We start from the raw sequence: 16,544 nt of genomic DNA, 5'->3' as shown, positions 1-16,544 counted from the left end.
CTTGTTTTGAAGGGTCCGTTTCCTGACGTCTGATACTGAGATTTCTGCCGTCACCCCTCCAAAATGAAGGTGTATAAAATGAATGTGTGGTCGCTCACCTGGTAGAGTCTGTGCCAGAGGCTCAGGCCTTGCTGCAGGGTTTGATGCCGACCTGTGGCCCTTACCTACATGTCATCCCCTCTCAGTCTCTTCTCCTTAACTTCCTGTTGCTCTTAAGCTTTCACTATCAAAATAAAGGTTCAAAAAGCCCCCCACATTTAAAAAAAAGTTCTCCACCAGTGTTATTTCTCCAGAAGTTACTGTGGATAATCAGTTTTCACATGGATTATTTTTCCTGTAGAAAGGAGTCCCAGTGAAAAATGATTAAAGTTTCTGTTTTTTTTTTAAATGTTTCTGTTGAGTTCGAGCTGCTTTGATGAAATCCCGTCGTCTCCTGATCGTGTTGAAATGAAATGTTTGTGTGTTATTGGTTGAACTGATCCTTTAAGAGTCGTGCTAGTACAGAGAGCTTATTGGCCAATTTTCATCCATGAAGTTATTCAGGATGCACACTCAGTGCTTCTTTGTGACGTGGCCATCATTGTTTTGTTTTTATTTTAATTGCAGGACCAGCATCCATCGTGTCCTGCCTGTCAAAACTGCTTTTCTGTTTGTTTTTTTGGTCATTCATCAGGTCCAGCTGTTGCTTTGCATTCACACTGCATCACCTCCCCAGTCCACAAGGTGTCAATTAAGACTTGAGTTTGATAAATATATTCATGAGATGCACCGGGTTTGTGAGGGTGTGCGAGGCGTTGAATACATACTGAATGCCTCAGGTCCCTGGTGGTGTTACCGTGAGGCCAATCAGGCGGCTGGTGTCTCGATGTCGCTACATTTCTTCAGGAGCTGTGTATGTTTTTGATGTAAATGGAAAAACCGATCTGCTCATTAAACGCCGCAAAGAAATTTAAAGACAGATGTAATGATCAAGAGGTTGCACAGATGCGTTAATTCCGCAGAGCGCAGCCGTAAAGGTGGGTCGTGATGAAATAGGTGCGGCGTTTTGATTATGTAAGATGGTGTCAGATTGCATGAAATAAGCATGAAGGGTGCTCCAGGTGGAGGCGGCGCCGTAGTACGAGCCGAGACTCTTAAAATGCACAGACCGATGCTGCGAAGCAGAGAGGTGAACGGCTCTCAGGGAATAAGAAAATCAATATCGCACCGAGGCACAAGGCCACGTAATACCCTGAAATGTGGGAATAGGGCTCCGTAATCAATAGAAATCCTGTAAAGAAAGACTTCAGAGCGTGTTATTTACACGATAAATAACTGCCATGCAAATGAGACCGTGGGTGAACTCCAGCGTGCACAGACCAGAACATTTGAGAGCGTGTTGATTTTCTGTCAAACGTGTGTTTTCATGCAGCTCGGGCATCGCATTTCTTTCCCACCCAGTTTGATATTTTTGGAACAGCGCGCCGTGAAAAGCCAAAACAAGTAACCTGGTTGCTGAAGTGCACGTAAACACGCAGATTGGCATGCACCAGTATGACTTTAGATAAGGTTGTCATGGCAGAACCAAACCCGACACACTCCTTCACTCACTTCTGTAGTTTTCCACAGCATCTGCCCCGTCGGAGGAGGCGTCGGGTGGATTTTAAAGTGCCGTTATGCCTCTGAATTAATCTATGGATTAGAAATCGGCACAAAAATCGGTGGAAAAAGTGAGAAACTTTTTGCCTGGTTGCATCATGAAATGTGATTTTTTTTTTCATTCCCCAAAAAGAAACTGAAATATCTGATCATATTTGTGTTTTCCCCAAAAAGAAACTGAAATATCTGATCATATTTGTGTTGTCATGGGATACCCTTGAGAGAAAAACAGTTGCTTCATCCTCACGTATGACTGAGATTCATGTCAAGTTTCCCAGTTTTCTCATGGAGGTGTGACCGTGCCAAAAATAGCTGCATATAAAGGGCCACGTCTAATCCTACGCGGCCTTTGTTTGCACGTGAAGGGCTCAGCGCATCCCTGAGTTCAGCTTCCACAAGTAGTCTGAGACTTCAACAAATTCATTCATAAGTCGAGTTTAGTTAAACTGACCACATCTGAGGAGCCGGCATCTCTGACTTACACAGCGATATTTGATGGCGATGAATTTGTCTTGGATTTGGGTACGAGTAGAAACGCATTTTATTCATGCGATCATGATTTATAACGGAGTCTCGTCTCTCTCAGCTTTCACAGCCGAACAGTACCAGCAGCATCAGGAGCAGCTGGCCCTGATGCAGAAACAGCAGCTGGAGCAGATCCAGCTGCAACAGCAAGCCAACAGCACCGCCACTGCAAACAGCACACACGTCAGTATCCCGCAATCCTTCAGGCCTGTCGGACACAGATTGAAACATGGGTCTGATCTGTGACTTGAACAGTGTTTCTTCTCTCGCCTACAGGGCCTGGCAAATACGTTGGACCAGGCCAGCGCTCAGTTCGCCGCCTCGGCTCTCGTCACCGCCGACCAACTGCTCTCTCTCAAATCCAAGGAGGAGCTAGCCCTGGGAGGCGGAGTCAACGGCGTCCTCTCCCCCTCAGGTACGACAACCCTCCAAAGAACCGCCGGCAGGGCCAGTTGCTCAGTGGACCTCAGCTTACGTCTGTAAAGTGACTTTTTGAACTGAACTCCACAAAAGAGGCACTTGTCCATCACAGTAATGGCATTTCATTCATTAAGGTGGTCGTTGGGCTTCACTATTACCTGCATTGTTTGTCTCCGAGCACAAACAGCACCGGGAATGTTTAATTACCGTCGGTGATTATTTGTACCTCCCCGAAAATATAATTTGTTTTGAAAAATAAAGCGACCGCAAAGTTGGAAAAACTAAAAGCAATTCAAATTTAGAGTGCACTTCACCCGAGTGCTGCAATACGGTGACACTGAACAGACAAAGCAAACAATGAGGGTAAGGTAATTACAGTCCTAAAGCCCCTAATGGAGTGAAAGAGCAGATAACGGCACAAAGCAGACGGAACAAAAAAACACTAACCCCCTCCTCTGACACCAGACGCCGTTTCAGGCGGCGGGATTTAAGAGATAACGGAGAAAAAGTGTCAAAAAGGAATTTCCATTTGAGATTATTGTGAAGATGTAAACAGCGCTCCAAGGATCTGTCCTTTCCAGATAAAACTGCTCAAACTTTGGAGAGATAATCACTGTGGAAGATTTTTTTGTTTTGTTTTGTTTCTGTCTTTGTGACTCTGGTGAAAAGAAATAAATGCAGCTCATGAACGACCCGCCTCGCCTCGTCAAAGTTTTAAAGTTAAGCTGGTGTGACATGACATTTTAAACCTCTGCACACGCTCTTAACAACTACTTTTGATTGGTAACAAAGGATTACAGATGACTTAAATAGTTCTTCATATTAGTATTAGAGTTAAGCAGTGTTATGAGTAATATGTCATATTACTTCAGTGACGCTTACAGACACGCAGTTTGTTTTTTGCTCACCGTTTCTGTTCTGATACGTTTCCTTGAAAATTCACGGGGTTTGACTAATACCTGGAAACCAATCAGTCACAGCAGTGGACTCCTATGTAACAGATACAACTCTAGCAAATAGTCCAGAGACTGTTTCGAGTCCCCGTCAATTTTCATTAAAGCTTTCTAGAGATCGTTCAGTCTCGTTGTGACTAAGATATCAGCTGAAAACGATCATCTTTCCACCCACAAATCATGCTACTAAATCTGTGAACGTTACGTGTATTTTTAAGTTAATAGTATTTGTGATTCAGCGCACAGCTGACGGAGGACGTGATCCAAACATTTCCAAAAACTCCACAAAGTTCAAAAAGTCAAAAAACAAAGATGGAATCATTCCAAAATTCATTTCAGTATTTTTAATCTAATGAAATATTCAGCTTCGGTCCACATTAGTCGACCTTTACCCTTTAAAGAAGAATAACAATGTACAATATTCCGACAGTATTGGTCCTCAAACAGTTGATAATTAAAAATCTTCTCCAAACCCCGCCTCCCACCCTTCTCACCAACCATCCCCCACCCGTCCCTTCCTCCCTCCTCTACCACCGCCCGGCCTCTCTTGACCCCTCAGGTGTCTACAAGGGCTTGCACCTCTCGAGCACAGCGTCCCCTTCCCCCGCCGCCCCGGCTCCTGTCACCACCACCCCAACACCCGCCTTGCTCCACCCCTGCACCACCTCCGCCACCAGTAACAACAACGGCACCGCCCACCCTGCCAACACCACCACTACCACTACCGCCACCACTCAGGTCCTGCTGGGAAACAACAACAGCCTCCGTCTGGGTGTTCCCACCGGCAAGCGTGTCCACGCCCCCCGGACGTTGAGCACCACCATGTCAACATCCGCCTTAAAGCTCGCCCATGCAGCCGCTGCCACCGCCAACTGTCAGAAACCCAAGGTCACTACGGCCTCGGCCTCGCCGCTGGACATAGTGCCCAGGTGAGAACGAACGTTCACCCAGTGTGTCTACTCAAAATGAGGAAAGGTGACACATCTGTGGAAAACATCGCCTGTCCGTTATTTTTAGATATTTATTTATATAATGGTTTGTATATTCTACAAACTGGTAGTTAAACTAGTAAATGTCACCGTCAGCAGTACAACAGTTGCTTGTAGATGACACTGGTAGTCAAAGTGGCTTTCTTTAGGTGTGAAGATACTCTAAAAACACTTAGACAGGCTGTTTTTAAATCAGCCTCTGATTACATTATCAAAGCTTGAACCTATCCTGTTTAAATGTTCAAAATCGGTCAGTTTATTCTTTATTGATGGTCTCAAGTTTATGAGTGGTGGAGAAAAGAGAGCCCTTTTAAAAATGCAGCTATTGAAACACCACCATGAGTTCCTTGCCATATCTGTGGAAGAGTGACAATTAAAGACTTTTTCCATTGCATGAACTTTTGGAAATACAAGTCAGCCGTTGTTGTTTTTTCCATTGTTCTCCACCTTCTTCGGAGGCGAGTTGTTGGGATTTTGGCACTGCTAAATATGAGTGAAAGTGCCAGGTACTTTTAGGGACTGTGGCACAATATTTGGGATTATACAAACAGCCAAACTGTCCATGGAAAAATACCAGCATTGCTTATTTAATTTACTTATTTTTATAGGACGGAGTATAAAGCATGAGCAATGCCACATACCACGGAGATTTCTCTCAAAATACATTAAATATGTGGAAACACTTTGAACCTCTAACTCCACAAACAGTTTTTCACCAGTTTTCAGTCTCAGGATTTTGTGGGCGGTCCTTAAAGGGCGGCTCGATGACACGCTGAGGCCACCCTGAGCAGAGAGAGAGAGATGAAATCATCTCAGCTCAGAGTGTTTCAAAGTTAGTCATGTCATTTTCTGAACTCATCAAAGAGACACAATGAGGTTATGAGGCTTCTGCAGTAGAAAGAAAGTTACGTGAACGTTAATGAAACAGTTTTTTTAATTGCTAAATAGTTGCCTTGCGTCTTACCGTCTCCTGTCTTCTGTTTGTCCGCAGGGAGAATCACGAACAAGACAAGCCAGCACTGAACAGTCTATCAGAGAACACAATGGCCATGGAGGTTACGTAGCCTCCCGTACGCAGCACGGGGGAAGCGTAACTCCTTTTTGTTTGTTTTTTTTTGTTTTTTTTAGGTGCTATGCATCGTTCGTTAGTCGTGAAAAGCAAGTGGTGGCGGAATGAGCACGGCAAGGCTGGGTTTCCATGGTAACTGTTTTGGGACTTAATTGCAATGCTCGTCTCGTACAATTATTATTTTTTCTCTCTCTCCCCATTTCCCTATTTGTTACTGTTAATAAGAGATCGTCTGTAAATTCTTAATATGGCAATTATATGTACAGTACTGCATATTTGTAATACCCCCCTCCTCCTCCTCCCACCCATCCTCCCTGTTCTTGTATATAACATTACTTGAATACAGAATTGTTCATTTGTGATGTTTTGCACTCGAGACATTTAAAAAAAAAAAAAAAAAAAAAGGAAGAAAAAAAAATCCAAATTAAAAAGAGAAAACGACAAACTGCAACTGGTGCGATGTATGAGGTGTGAAAGTTGTACCACAGAAAAATGTATGTCATCACATGCATGGTGCGGAACCTGCTGTTTGATCTATTTATTGTGCCGTGTTTACAAAGATTTTTTTTTTTCTCCATTCATGTTTTTTTTTTTATACACTGTACCCCTCACCGGTTCCCCGTGCTGTAGTCAGTGTTTAGCTAGATTTAAAAAAAATAAGAAGAAAAATTCTTTATTTTTTTTATTTTGAAAAAAAAATTTTTGGATGTTGTGAACATGGCCGGGACGGTTTTCGCCCTTTTTTTTTTTTTTTTTTTTTTTTTTTTTTTTTTTTTTTTGTTGGGCGTCCCTTCCACGATGTTCCCGTGTGTCATGTTTGAATCCATGGAGACGTGCATTCATGCAGATTCAGGCGCAGAGCAGTAGAAGACGACGGCGATGACGACGGGTGTGAATTTGTTTGTTGTAGGCATCAGTTTGTCGGTGGGTTAATCAGTTTTCCACAAAGCTCTTTCATTACGTATATTATTCCTGAGACAAGTAACAAAATGGGGATGAAGACTCTTTCCCAGAAGCTGCTTCTGACTTATCAAAGCACTATATAATTTGTTTTTTTTTAATTGATTGATGCTGCTTTTGTATGATTTTTGGTCTCCGGTTTGCACCGGACGGCTTTATTTACTTTTTGTTTTCTCTAAAAGATAATCCCCCCCCGTCACCTCATCATTTTTTAAAATAAATATTTTTGTATCTCCCTTTTTTTTTTCCTCACAAAAGACTTCATTCTTGTTACTTGTTGATCTAAAAAAAAAAAGAGAGAAAATCTAAGGGAGTTAAAAAAAAAATGCAGTAACTGACATTTATTATCATTCCAGCTTCAAAAAAAAATGCAGTAACTGACATTTATTATCATTCCAGCTTCTACATAATAAGGAAGAAAACATGTATTAATTGAGAAAAAAAAAGACAAGTTTTCTCTACTTTTTAAAAACTCTCCAGAAGGCTGCAAGGCCATGAACCACAAGTTATCGGGTGCCTTCATTTGGGAAAAAAACGATACAAAAAAAAAAAAACTATATAAAAATGCTTAAAAAAAAAAAAAATCAAAAAAAAAAAAACTATATAAAAATGCTTAAAAAAAAAAAAAATCACTCTCTTCTGTGAAGAGTTTGGTACTGAACAAGGCTACTTGTAGTTTTTCTTTGTCTGTACCACAATCCCAATGCCCATTCCAATGGCCCAGTTGATTCATGAGATTTTGTTTTGTTTTTGTAGACCCTTCCACCACACACATACATATATATATACACACACACATACATAAACACACACACACACACACACACACAGGAAAGACTACAAACCCTCTTTGAATTGTCACAAAATGAAATAAAAATCCAGGGCATTATGTGTTTTGACCAGCTCGTCTCGTTCTTATTTTTTCTGTCTTTGTCTTTCATGTGTCGTGTTGGGGAATAACTGCCTTTTTGCGGTTGGCGCTGAATAATGCGCTTCAGTCCCCCTTTTGGCTCGCAGCCAGCTACCTACAATGCTATGATCTATGTAAGGTGTGTGTGTGTTCAGTCAGGTAAGGATGTGAATGAGTGTCTGCCAGCTACTTTGGCAGCGAGCCAACATGCAACGTTTGAAATGCTTTGTTGGAGATGATGGAGGTGGCTGGTTGGGTTTCAGCTTATCAGCAAACATAGCCTCTGGACAAAGAAGACAAAACGGTAGACTACAAATCTGTATTTGACTTTAATTCGATCAATATTTCTCAGTAGCTTGTTATTTAAGCTCTACAATTAGGTGACTGACGACTGAGTTTGTTTATTTCCAGTAGACGTGACTCAGGTTTCGATTATCTGCGATGGAAGCGTCGTCTGTTATCTCTATGAAACCGCCAAGAGAGATTTCTGCTACCTAGTGCCTTTTTAAAAAATGAAATAGTTGTGCGTCTGCCTCCTGGAGGTATTTTTTGTTGTCGTTTTGTTTGGTATCAATAGTTTAGTGGCTCCAAAATGTAAACCATCTTAGGCTCAGTGCCCGCTCTAGTTTTGAACCAATGGTGATAAAGGGAAGGGAAGCATGGTGGTGCCTACCTACATAGATAAGACAGTTAACATGTAACGTTAAAAGAGCAGTGTGGATTTAGTGGCAGCTTTAGGATTGCAACCTCTCCACCTCACCCTCTCCTTCCTAGCGTAAAGGAGGAACTACAGCAGCAGTGAAATACACAAAGAACATGAAAGGCCTCATAGTGTCAGTTATTGTTGACGTGGCGGTTTAATATGGTGGACTCGGAAGAGAAGCAGCAAATCTGTCGCTATGATGGGTCATAATTCTTATTGTCAGCTGATTCTACACTAATAAAGCTCAATAAAAAATGGACAAGTTCTTTAAATTCTCCCTATAGTTACACAAGGAACTCAAAAACATGCAAATTCTAGGTCGCACTACTGATCTTTACATAAAACATCAATGATAAATGCTCAATATTCAAACCCTAAGGTGTGAGTATCCAAACAAAAAGGATCATAAGCGATGACTTGGTTCTGTTCCCGTGTGAGCCATTTGTCATGTACATTTTGTTCTTATCTTTGTACCCAGTGCCCACATCTCTACCTCTTACTCACTGTCGTAAGCTCCGGGGCAAAAGAAGTTTAAAGCTGCGTTTGTTTAGAAAAAGAAAACTGTTGCTGTTTCCGTGTTTAAAGCTGTGTTAGACGTGCTTAACATTAATAGACTAAGCGTTGAATGTAGGCCATGAAATCAATGAAAACATTTTGCCGACGTCATGATCGTTCAGGACTCAACGGGAGTGCTGATGTAGAAAAGGACAGCAACTAAAGAATCTTTAAGCTTTCGTTGCATTCTGCTGCATTGCAGTCTAACTTTGAGTCCATTAAAAGGAAGTTTAGAAAAACACATTTGTCCTGGCTTCTTCTTAGAGCCCGAAAAAAAGGCCAGGCACAGGAACACTGTAGCTGTTTACCTGTGGCTCTTATTCAGTGAGGTAAACACAAATTGGGTAGGATAAGGGATGACATTTAAATGTAAATTGTGCTTCTTGGAGGAGGAAAAGAGGAAAGTCGATAAGGGCTGCAAAATAAATGAGCAGAGCGGAGTCCAACTCCCAAAGAGAGATTGCGTTTGCCGTGCGTCTGACTTGATCATATTTGGATCTTTGCCTGTAATTGCTTGTTTCAGAAAGGCAAAGTGGGAAAAGTGTCATTGTAAAAAGTTTTTTTTAGAGATGTAAGAAAAGCTGATATCAGGTTTTTGGAAAATTGTGCATCTCAGGGTAATAAGGCAGCACAAGACCTGTGTTAAACAGTCTGAAAGCAATAAAACAGCCTGTAGTCTCGTCCCAGTTTTAACAAAGTGAAACAGCAAGAGGTGAATTCACGGCTTTGCGAAGAAGAATAGGAAAGTGGTCGGGGTGTTATGTATCATTTGTAAATGTCAACATGTATCTTAAGAGTTTGCAAACTGCCGTCAGTGTGTTATTCCATCTGCGTTAGTTTTTCAAATCTAAATTTTCCTCATATTTTTAATGCTGCACTAATGAACAATAGTTTTTTGCATGTATGGTCCTATCATTTGATGGTTCCCCTCAAGATGGACAGTTTGGACAATCATTCATGATCTCCAGAGGATTAATCTCCTTGACTTTTCATCTACAAACATGATCAGTTAAAAATTTATTTTGGCCAAGACTTAATTTTCCAAAACTAAGTAATGTTCCCATCAGCCTCAGCTCTACTTTGTGTAAAGGCTAAATTGAAATGGTGAACATGGCAAGAACTATCTGCATGTTAACATTTAGCCCAAAGCACCACTGTGCCTCAGCCTAGAGTCTTGTGGACAGTGAAATGAACTGTAACACAACACTGACATTATCATCTCGTAGCTCTGTCCACAGTGTTCACCAGCTAGTTGCCAACTCAATCTGCTTGGTGCCGAGTAGCTTGTGGACAATGAAAACAGCTGCCTGTAGACTGAACTGTAACAGTACAGATGCAGATCAGTTGAGGCGTACTGCAGATTCAGGTAATAACTGGGTTCATCACTATTAGGTTGATTTCCTATTCAATTTTACTTATGTAGCGCCAATTTATAACAAAAGTTATCTCATGACACTTTCCATATAGAGCAGATCTAGACCATACTCTATATAATATTATCTACAGACCAATCTATAGATCTATAGATTGTTGTTATAAGCCGTTAATATTGACTTAGTAACATTTGTAACTGTGGTCGTGAGCTGAAAAGAGAACAAACATCAGCCAATGTGATTTTTCACAACCCGGCAACCTTGAATTTTGTATAAAATCCATCTATGAAGCTTTAAACCTTTAAAATCCATTTCATAAATCATGTATAAATAAGAAAGTGTGTACCTCTCTGGACACCACCTGCAGGGTTTATTTTGGGGGTTTTTAAACAAACTTCACAACCTTTCTCCCAAACCGCTGACCTGGTATCCATTTAGACTCGAGACATGTTTAGTTTGGTGCTGCTGACCAATGCGCAATTTGACATTTTGTGTTAAAAGTCATGCCGACCTGAGCTAAGTTATTGTGCGCAGGGAAAGGATTTATTATTCAACACCCACGTTCGAATTTCTCCAGATGGTCTGGGATTCAAAGCATTTGTATAAAACAGAATTAAACAGCTTGTGGTGCATTTGACCTCCAGACCTCAAGCGGTTTCACAGCACCTGAGACAGGAATAAAACTAATAAAAACTGAGATTTGGTGTTGCTTTTTTTTCTCCTCGTATACACAGAAAAAAGTAACACACTACCATTTTAAAAGTTTGGAATAGCCTGCCACAAAAGCTGTGTTCAGAAAGTTCAGATGGCTGAGAGGACTACTTCGTATGTTTGGTCCTTCGTGCTTTTACGTTGCAGAAATGGATTCATACTTTGTATGAAGGGTTTGCAAAATAACGCAACGTTTTGTGCAGAGAACAAAACGCTGTGGTTCAGCTCGACTGACAACCAAGAGAAAGTGACAAAGAACCCTCTGAGCAGTTCAATAAGAATTTACAGAATCTCCAGTTATTGGTAAAAGAAACCGGATGCATCAAAATCTATGAAGATTTTAACAAGAAGTGCATCACAAACCTTAAACAAGCTAGAATGAGCAAGTGTGTTGCTTCAGCATTTCTATTCTTAAAACTTAATCTAGTGTATCAGCTCAACGTACGATGGACTGACGAATCACAGACTATTAAAGCATGACTAAAGAAAAATGGGTTTCCTAAAATATTTAGAGCCAAGTTGTGGCAGCGTTGTGATTCACATAATGGTTCTCTGGTGGAATTGACTAAACTGGAGTTTTAATCATTTCATTGCATTAAAGTGCACTATTTCCTCCTGTTTGAGTAATGTTTGCTAAATACTCCAGTGATTCGCTGGTTTAGGAAGTGACTGAGCCTTTTTTGAGAATGAAACTATATATTTGTGAGGCGTTTTTTAAAGGTTTGTCTTCAGTAGGGGGTCAATGAGCTTAAGGTTGAATGTTACGGACACGTCAGGGATGTCAGAAAGTGAGAGACAGACTAATACATAACACTTTTGAGATAGTTTTCACAGACATCAGTGAAGCTCTTGCTGTAGAAGCTCTTCATAAATGAGAGGTCGGTGGCGGTGGTTGGTGCTTTGATCGAGGTTGTTTTCTATAGAGCTCAATCAAAGCCAAAGAGAGCGAGGAACAAAAGCGCTTTCACGCCCTGGCCTCATTATCCGTGCTCTTGGCTTGCATGTATACTGACTTTATCTCTCCCAGCCACCTTCATATCTTCATCTACAGACACGGCTTTCAATTACCAAGGGGCCCTAATGAACCACGGACGTACACAGCGGAGACATTGTGGACTGGCAGACTCATTAAGGCTAATGAGCCAGAGGGCAAATAGGGATGATCAAGGTTGTCTGCAAAGGCCTGATCACGGTGACCAAATAACTGTCTGGTTCCTGAACCCTCTCAAATTGTGGAGCGTCTCGGTCTTTGCTTTTTGACTCACAAGTAGAGTGTCCATTGCTATCCATCTGTCACTCCAATGATTCTGCACTACATTCAGATGCAGGCCTGCGTGCTTTGGATTGTGTACTTGTGAATTAAATTAGTTGTTTGCCGCCCCCCTCAAGTTCTCAGTAATTTAGTCAGTAAACCAAAGCAACATTTGCAATATGTTGCAACACCAAAGTCAATAACTATGCCTGATTAATCTCAATATGTTTGCACTGTAGGGTCCTTGGATACATAGTTAAAAGTTTGCAGAAAGAAATCCAAGATAAAGTGTTCTCAACTTCAAGAAGTCAAGACGCCAGATAAGAGCGGCCTTTCTTTATCCTGGTAAAGAAAGGCCGCTCGGTCTGGAGGGAGATATTTTGGTACTTTTAGTAGTAAGCAGTAACTAATAGCTTTTTTTATGATTAATTAAACATTTAGTAATGCTTTATAGATCAGATAGAAGGCATTAATACGTTTTAGTTGCGTGAAGATTTACTTAACATGTATTAAGTGTCTTACCAATTCTCTATAAATGGTGCTTAATGATATTAGAAAAAGGAAACACAACTTTAGACAATGTAAAGGTGTTACTCACGCCCAAACATGACTTAAATTGAATTTTATATCAGCATTTAAAAAGAGTCATTGAAAGAACGTACAAAATACATAAAATAGAATAAAAACAAGTCTCCATTTTGTGTTTATATCTTTTGAAATGCCGAATAGAGAACCAGAGAGCACTTCTACTACATGATTAAAGTGCATTAGTGTGTAAGTTTCAGAGCATTTGGGCCATCTAAGAACATCTGGCAGTTTGTTCCAGTTGCGTTCAGGACTAGGCGAGTCCATAGATCTAGGAGTCCGACTCAGTTTATATTCTTCAAGCATATCAGCGATATATTCTGGGCCTAGTCCCTTACAGTGATTTATAGACTAGTAGCAGCACTTTAAAAATCGACTCTGTAACTAACTGGAAGTCAGTGTAAAGATAGAAGTGGAGTTATGTTCTCTGTTCTCCAGCAGCAGCATTCTGAATGAGCTGCAGTCTTTTTTTTGTGGGGGAAAACCAGTTAAGAGACCATTAGAGTAGACCGGCCTGCTTGTTCATTTTGGGGAAAGTTCATTTATTTATAGACCTGTTTTAGTGATTTAATATGGCTGGGTAAAGCGAGATCTGAGTCTATTAGTTTATCCAGATTTTGGACTTGGTCTTTGGTTTTTAGAGCCCGAGAGTTGAGCAGTTTACTCGTATCAATCTCTTTAGCCAAACACAATAATGTTTGTTTTGTCCTCATTTAAAAAGTAGCTCAAGATAAATGTGTAAATTTAAGAAAATGTTGGATCATCCAATTATTTATCTGCTCTGGACAATGACGTCAAGATGTCCAAAAACAAAGATGACTGACTCTTCAAGGATAGGGTCAAGAAATGTTCGCTTTAATATAAACAACAGGATTAAGCCCCATTTTCAGAGGGACCAAAGGAATTAAAAAACATTTTGGCAACAGCCTCACCACCTTCATCACTAAGGACACTTCAAAGCACATATTGCAGAAAAGGATCTTCAACAACAACAACAAAAAAACTCAGAACAGACAAATATACACATACCTAAGACACAAGTATGCTTGAAAAGAATTAAAAGCCAGACATCATGAAGAAAACTTCCATCCACCTGTTTTTAAGAAAATAAATGTTGCAATACAGAGTTGGAAAAACTCTAGAAGATAAAAACAAAATGTGACAAACTGCAATGGAAACAGAAGTCATGACATACATGAAGCTTCTGCTCCACTGAAGAGAATAAAAATAGCTACAGATGAAGATCAGATCTGTGAGGAGACTGTGGCCTTACATAAATAAGTACATAAAGCAAACATATGTAATATTTATACCCCTGGCTGCACCCTCTTCTTCTGCAATGGTTTAATGGCATCCGACAGGAAATTAGTGCCGCCATATGTTTATCTTGATGCACATAACTCATAATATTACGTAACAGCGATGGATGGAAACATGCAGATGGTTTCCTGGAAGTCTGGTTCCAATTTGGGCAACATTTGAATGAAAATCTGACAAAGTATCACATTTTCAGGCAGTCTCCCGTGGATGGTTGTTCACACGAAAAAGTGACAGAAACAGTTGTGAAGTTGTTAATCCTTTCTCACTTATAGAAAATGTCAAATGTCAGTTTCAATGTCAAAAGGATGTGGGTGGGATGGGGGTGTTAGACACTGTTCAATCATCCCAAACTTCAGATGGAGTATACTTTAGGGCTTTTAGGGTGGCAGCTGAGATACTGTACTATGCTCGTTATCTGAGAAAGGCACTAAAACTTTTCAGATAATGAGAAAAAAACTTAAATTAATCTCACGGGCAAATCGGGCCAAATGAAATGTAACAAACCAAAAGAAAAAAAAAAGTAATTTAAATGATAATGGATGTAAACATTGCATCAGTTGTGCCAATTTCAAAAGAAGCATCAAGCGCAGCAGCCAAACAAATAAAGAGTAAAAAAAACTTTGAGATATAACCATAGATTTATTTTCCTGCTTCTCAGTGACTGATGAAAACAGCCGTAACTCTTAAGACAGAGATGAAACTGAGAGTGAAGAGGTGAAACGTGAGAAAGATGCTTCGTGAAAAGATGTGACAGGTAAAGAAAAAGATTTAGCCTGGAGGGAGGGTGGTTAGTTGTCAATGTTCATTTCTATGCAACCATTAGAGGTCTTATGTCAGACTGGTCTGACTGGGACTGAACTCCTGCAACAATGTGAGTTCAGACCCATGCACATGTTGAAACGTCGCTTAAAGCGTCATAATTCAGCATATGACCACACGGAGGGAACATTAAGCGTTTTTTCTTTTGTGTGTGTGTGTTTTTTTTAATCTAGCAAAAGAATACAAACCAAAGCTCGTGTCAATGCGACCACAGAACGCAACTCAATTATGAGTTTCTGATTGTGTCAGCAGAAAACCTCCCAAAAGCAGCTCTGTGGTGAAGGGAATCCTAATTTCACAGCCGCCCACATGCTCTGGTTCTGTAGATCTCATATTCCCCCGGTTCCCCGGAGGGTTAGGCAGGATGAAGGCAGAATTATTGGTTACACGATTGCATTATGTCTCTGTGAGTGTGCGCGTGTATAACTCATGTTGTGGGGACATAAATGTGTTTACACAGTAACATTGTGGGGACTCGCCATCCTTTTGGGGACAAAAGTCCCCATAACGTAGGCCAATAAAGTTTAGGGTTTAAAGGTCTGAAGTGATGGCAACATGACTGTGTGTGTGTGAGAGAGAGAGAGAGAGAGAGGGTGAGAAGGGAGATATTTCTACGTAAACTTGTTAATTCAACGTGTGAGACGGGTGAAAGTGTGACTGTGTGACTAAAATTAGTGCGTTATTTATGTATGAGCTTGCTTATTCAAGCTATGAAGTGTGCGTTAGTGTCGTTTCAGGTAAGGTTGTCTTAACACCTCTTCTGTCTGAAAATGAAGCCTGCTTCAGTCCAAGCTATTATAAGACTGATGTCTGTAATAAGATTCTTGTGTTTTAGAGTTTCCTTCACAGTGAAGTTAAAACAATATGCTGCATACAACCACCATGCCGTGCATAGAATATTGTATATATGTCTCTGAATGAAACTTGTTTATCTTTATTTATTAATTTGGGCTTTTTTTATGCCTTTTAATGATAATTAAATGGCCGTCCGATGCGGGATTCGAACCGGGGCCAGCTGCAGCGAGGACTGTAACCTCTACACACGGGGCGGCCGCTTAACCCACTACGCTACTGACCGCCCCTTGTTTATCTTTATTTAAATTAGAGGTCCAGTGTTTGTTAATGTCAACCAATCGCACTAAAAGACCAAAACCAGCCCTGTCCTGATTGCCATACAGCTCTATGGAGCTTATATATGTAGTTTATTTTTTACTTTATATTACATAAACTATGCCGCTGCCCCAAACACTCATCAAATGTGGATTCATCCGCAGCTGAAAATAGTCCCAGACTAATATTAAGTAGTTATAGCAGCCACTATCCATTGAAAAGCAGCTAAGAAATCCACGTCAGGTAGGTTTTATGTTTATTAACAAAAGAATAATAAACTTAACTAAACCGTACCATATAAAACAGTCAACAGAAAATATTGGAGCTTAACTCACCCTCTTTGTCTGAGTCCTGCCAACAAAGTGCACAGGTAAAGATAAGGTGACACCATACAGCCACACCCGTGTGGTTCTAAATAAATAAACAACTCAAGCTACAGTAGTAGTTCCTTCTGTTTGTGCTAAAACCTTCTGTAAACTAAAAACTACAGTGCCCAACTGTTTTAGAAAATCATTTAACCTTTTTTAAAAACTTGAAACTTTGTATTTGTGACCCGCGTTTGAAGATTTACATCTACAGTCGAAGCCATAGCCAGTGGAGGGAAGTCAAAAAGACCAACACGTTTGATGTTGGTCTTTTCATGAAATCTTTT

At 40.5% G+C, this 16,544-nt stretch overlaps 1 protein-coding gene across 4 annotated transcripts in view; it reads left to right on the top strand.

Annotated features, from left to right (window-relative positions):
* The window catches only part of LOC104934051 (enhancer of polycomb homolog 1), a 29,511-nt gene extending 22,631 nt beyond the window's left edge, over positions 1–6,880 (top strand). For 3 of the 4 annotated variants that reach the window (XM_027288912.1, XM_019267433.2, XM_010749620.3), the window contains 4 exons: positions 2,225–2,346; positions 2,440–2,578; positions 4,096–4,465; positions 5,517–6,880. In XM_027288912.1, coding sequence (XP_027144713.1) covers positions 2,225–2,346; positions 2,440–2,578; positions 4,096–4,465; positions 5,517–5,589 — 704 coding nt within the window. In that variant the 3' untranslated portion in view covers positions 5,590–6,880. The remainder of the gene's footprint in view (positions 1–2,224; positions 2,347–2,439; positions 2,579–4,095; positions 4,466–5,516) is intronic. The other variant, XM_027288921.1, reaches the window with a different exon arrangement.
* The last annotated feature ends 9,664 nt before the right edge of the window (positions 6,881–16,544 follow it).

This window comes from Larimichthys crocea, chromosome II (assembly GCF_000972845.2).
Source record: "Larimichthys crocea isolate SSNF chromosome II, L_crocea_2.0, whole genome shotgun sequence".
Taxonomy (NCBI): Eukaryota; Metazoa; Chordata; class Actinopteri; family Sciaenidae; genus Larimichthys; species Larimichthys crocea.
The sequence above is the reverse complement of the archived record's forward strand: the minus strand, read 5'-3'. Positions and strand labels throughout refer to the sequence as shown.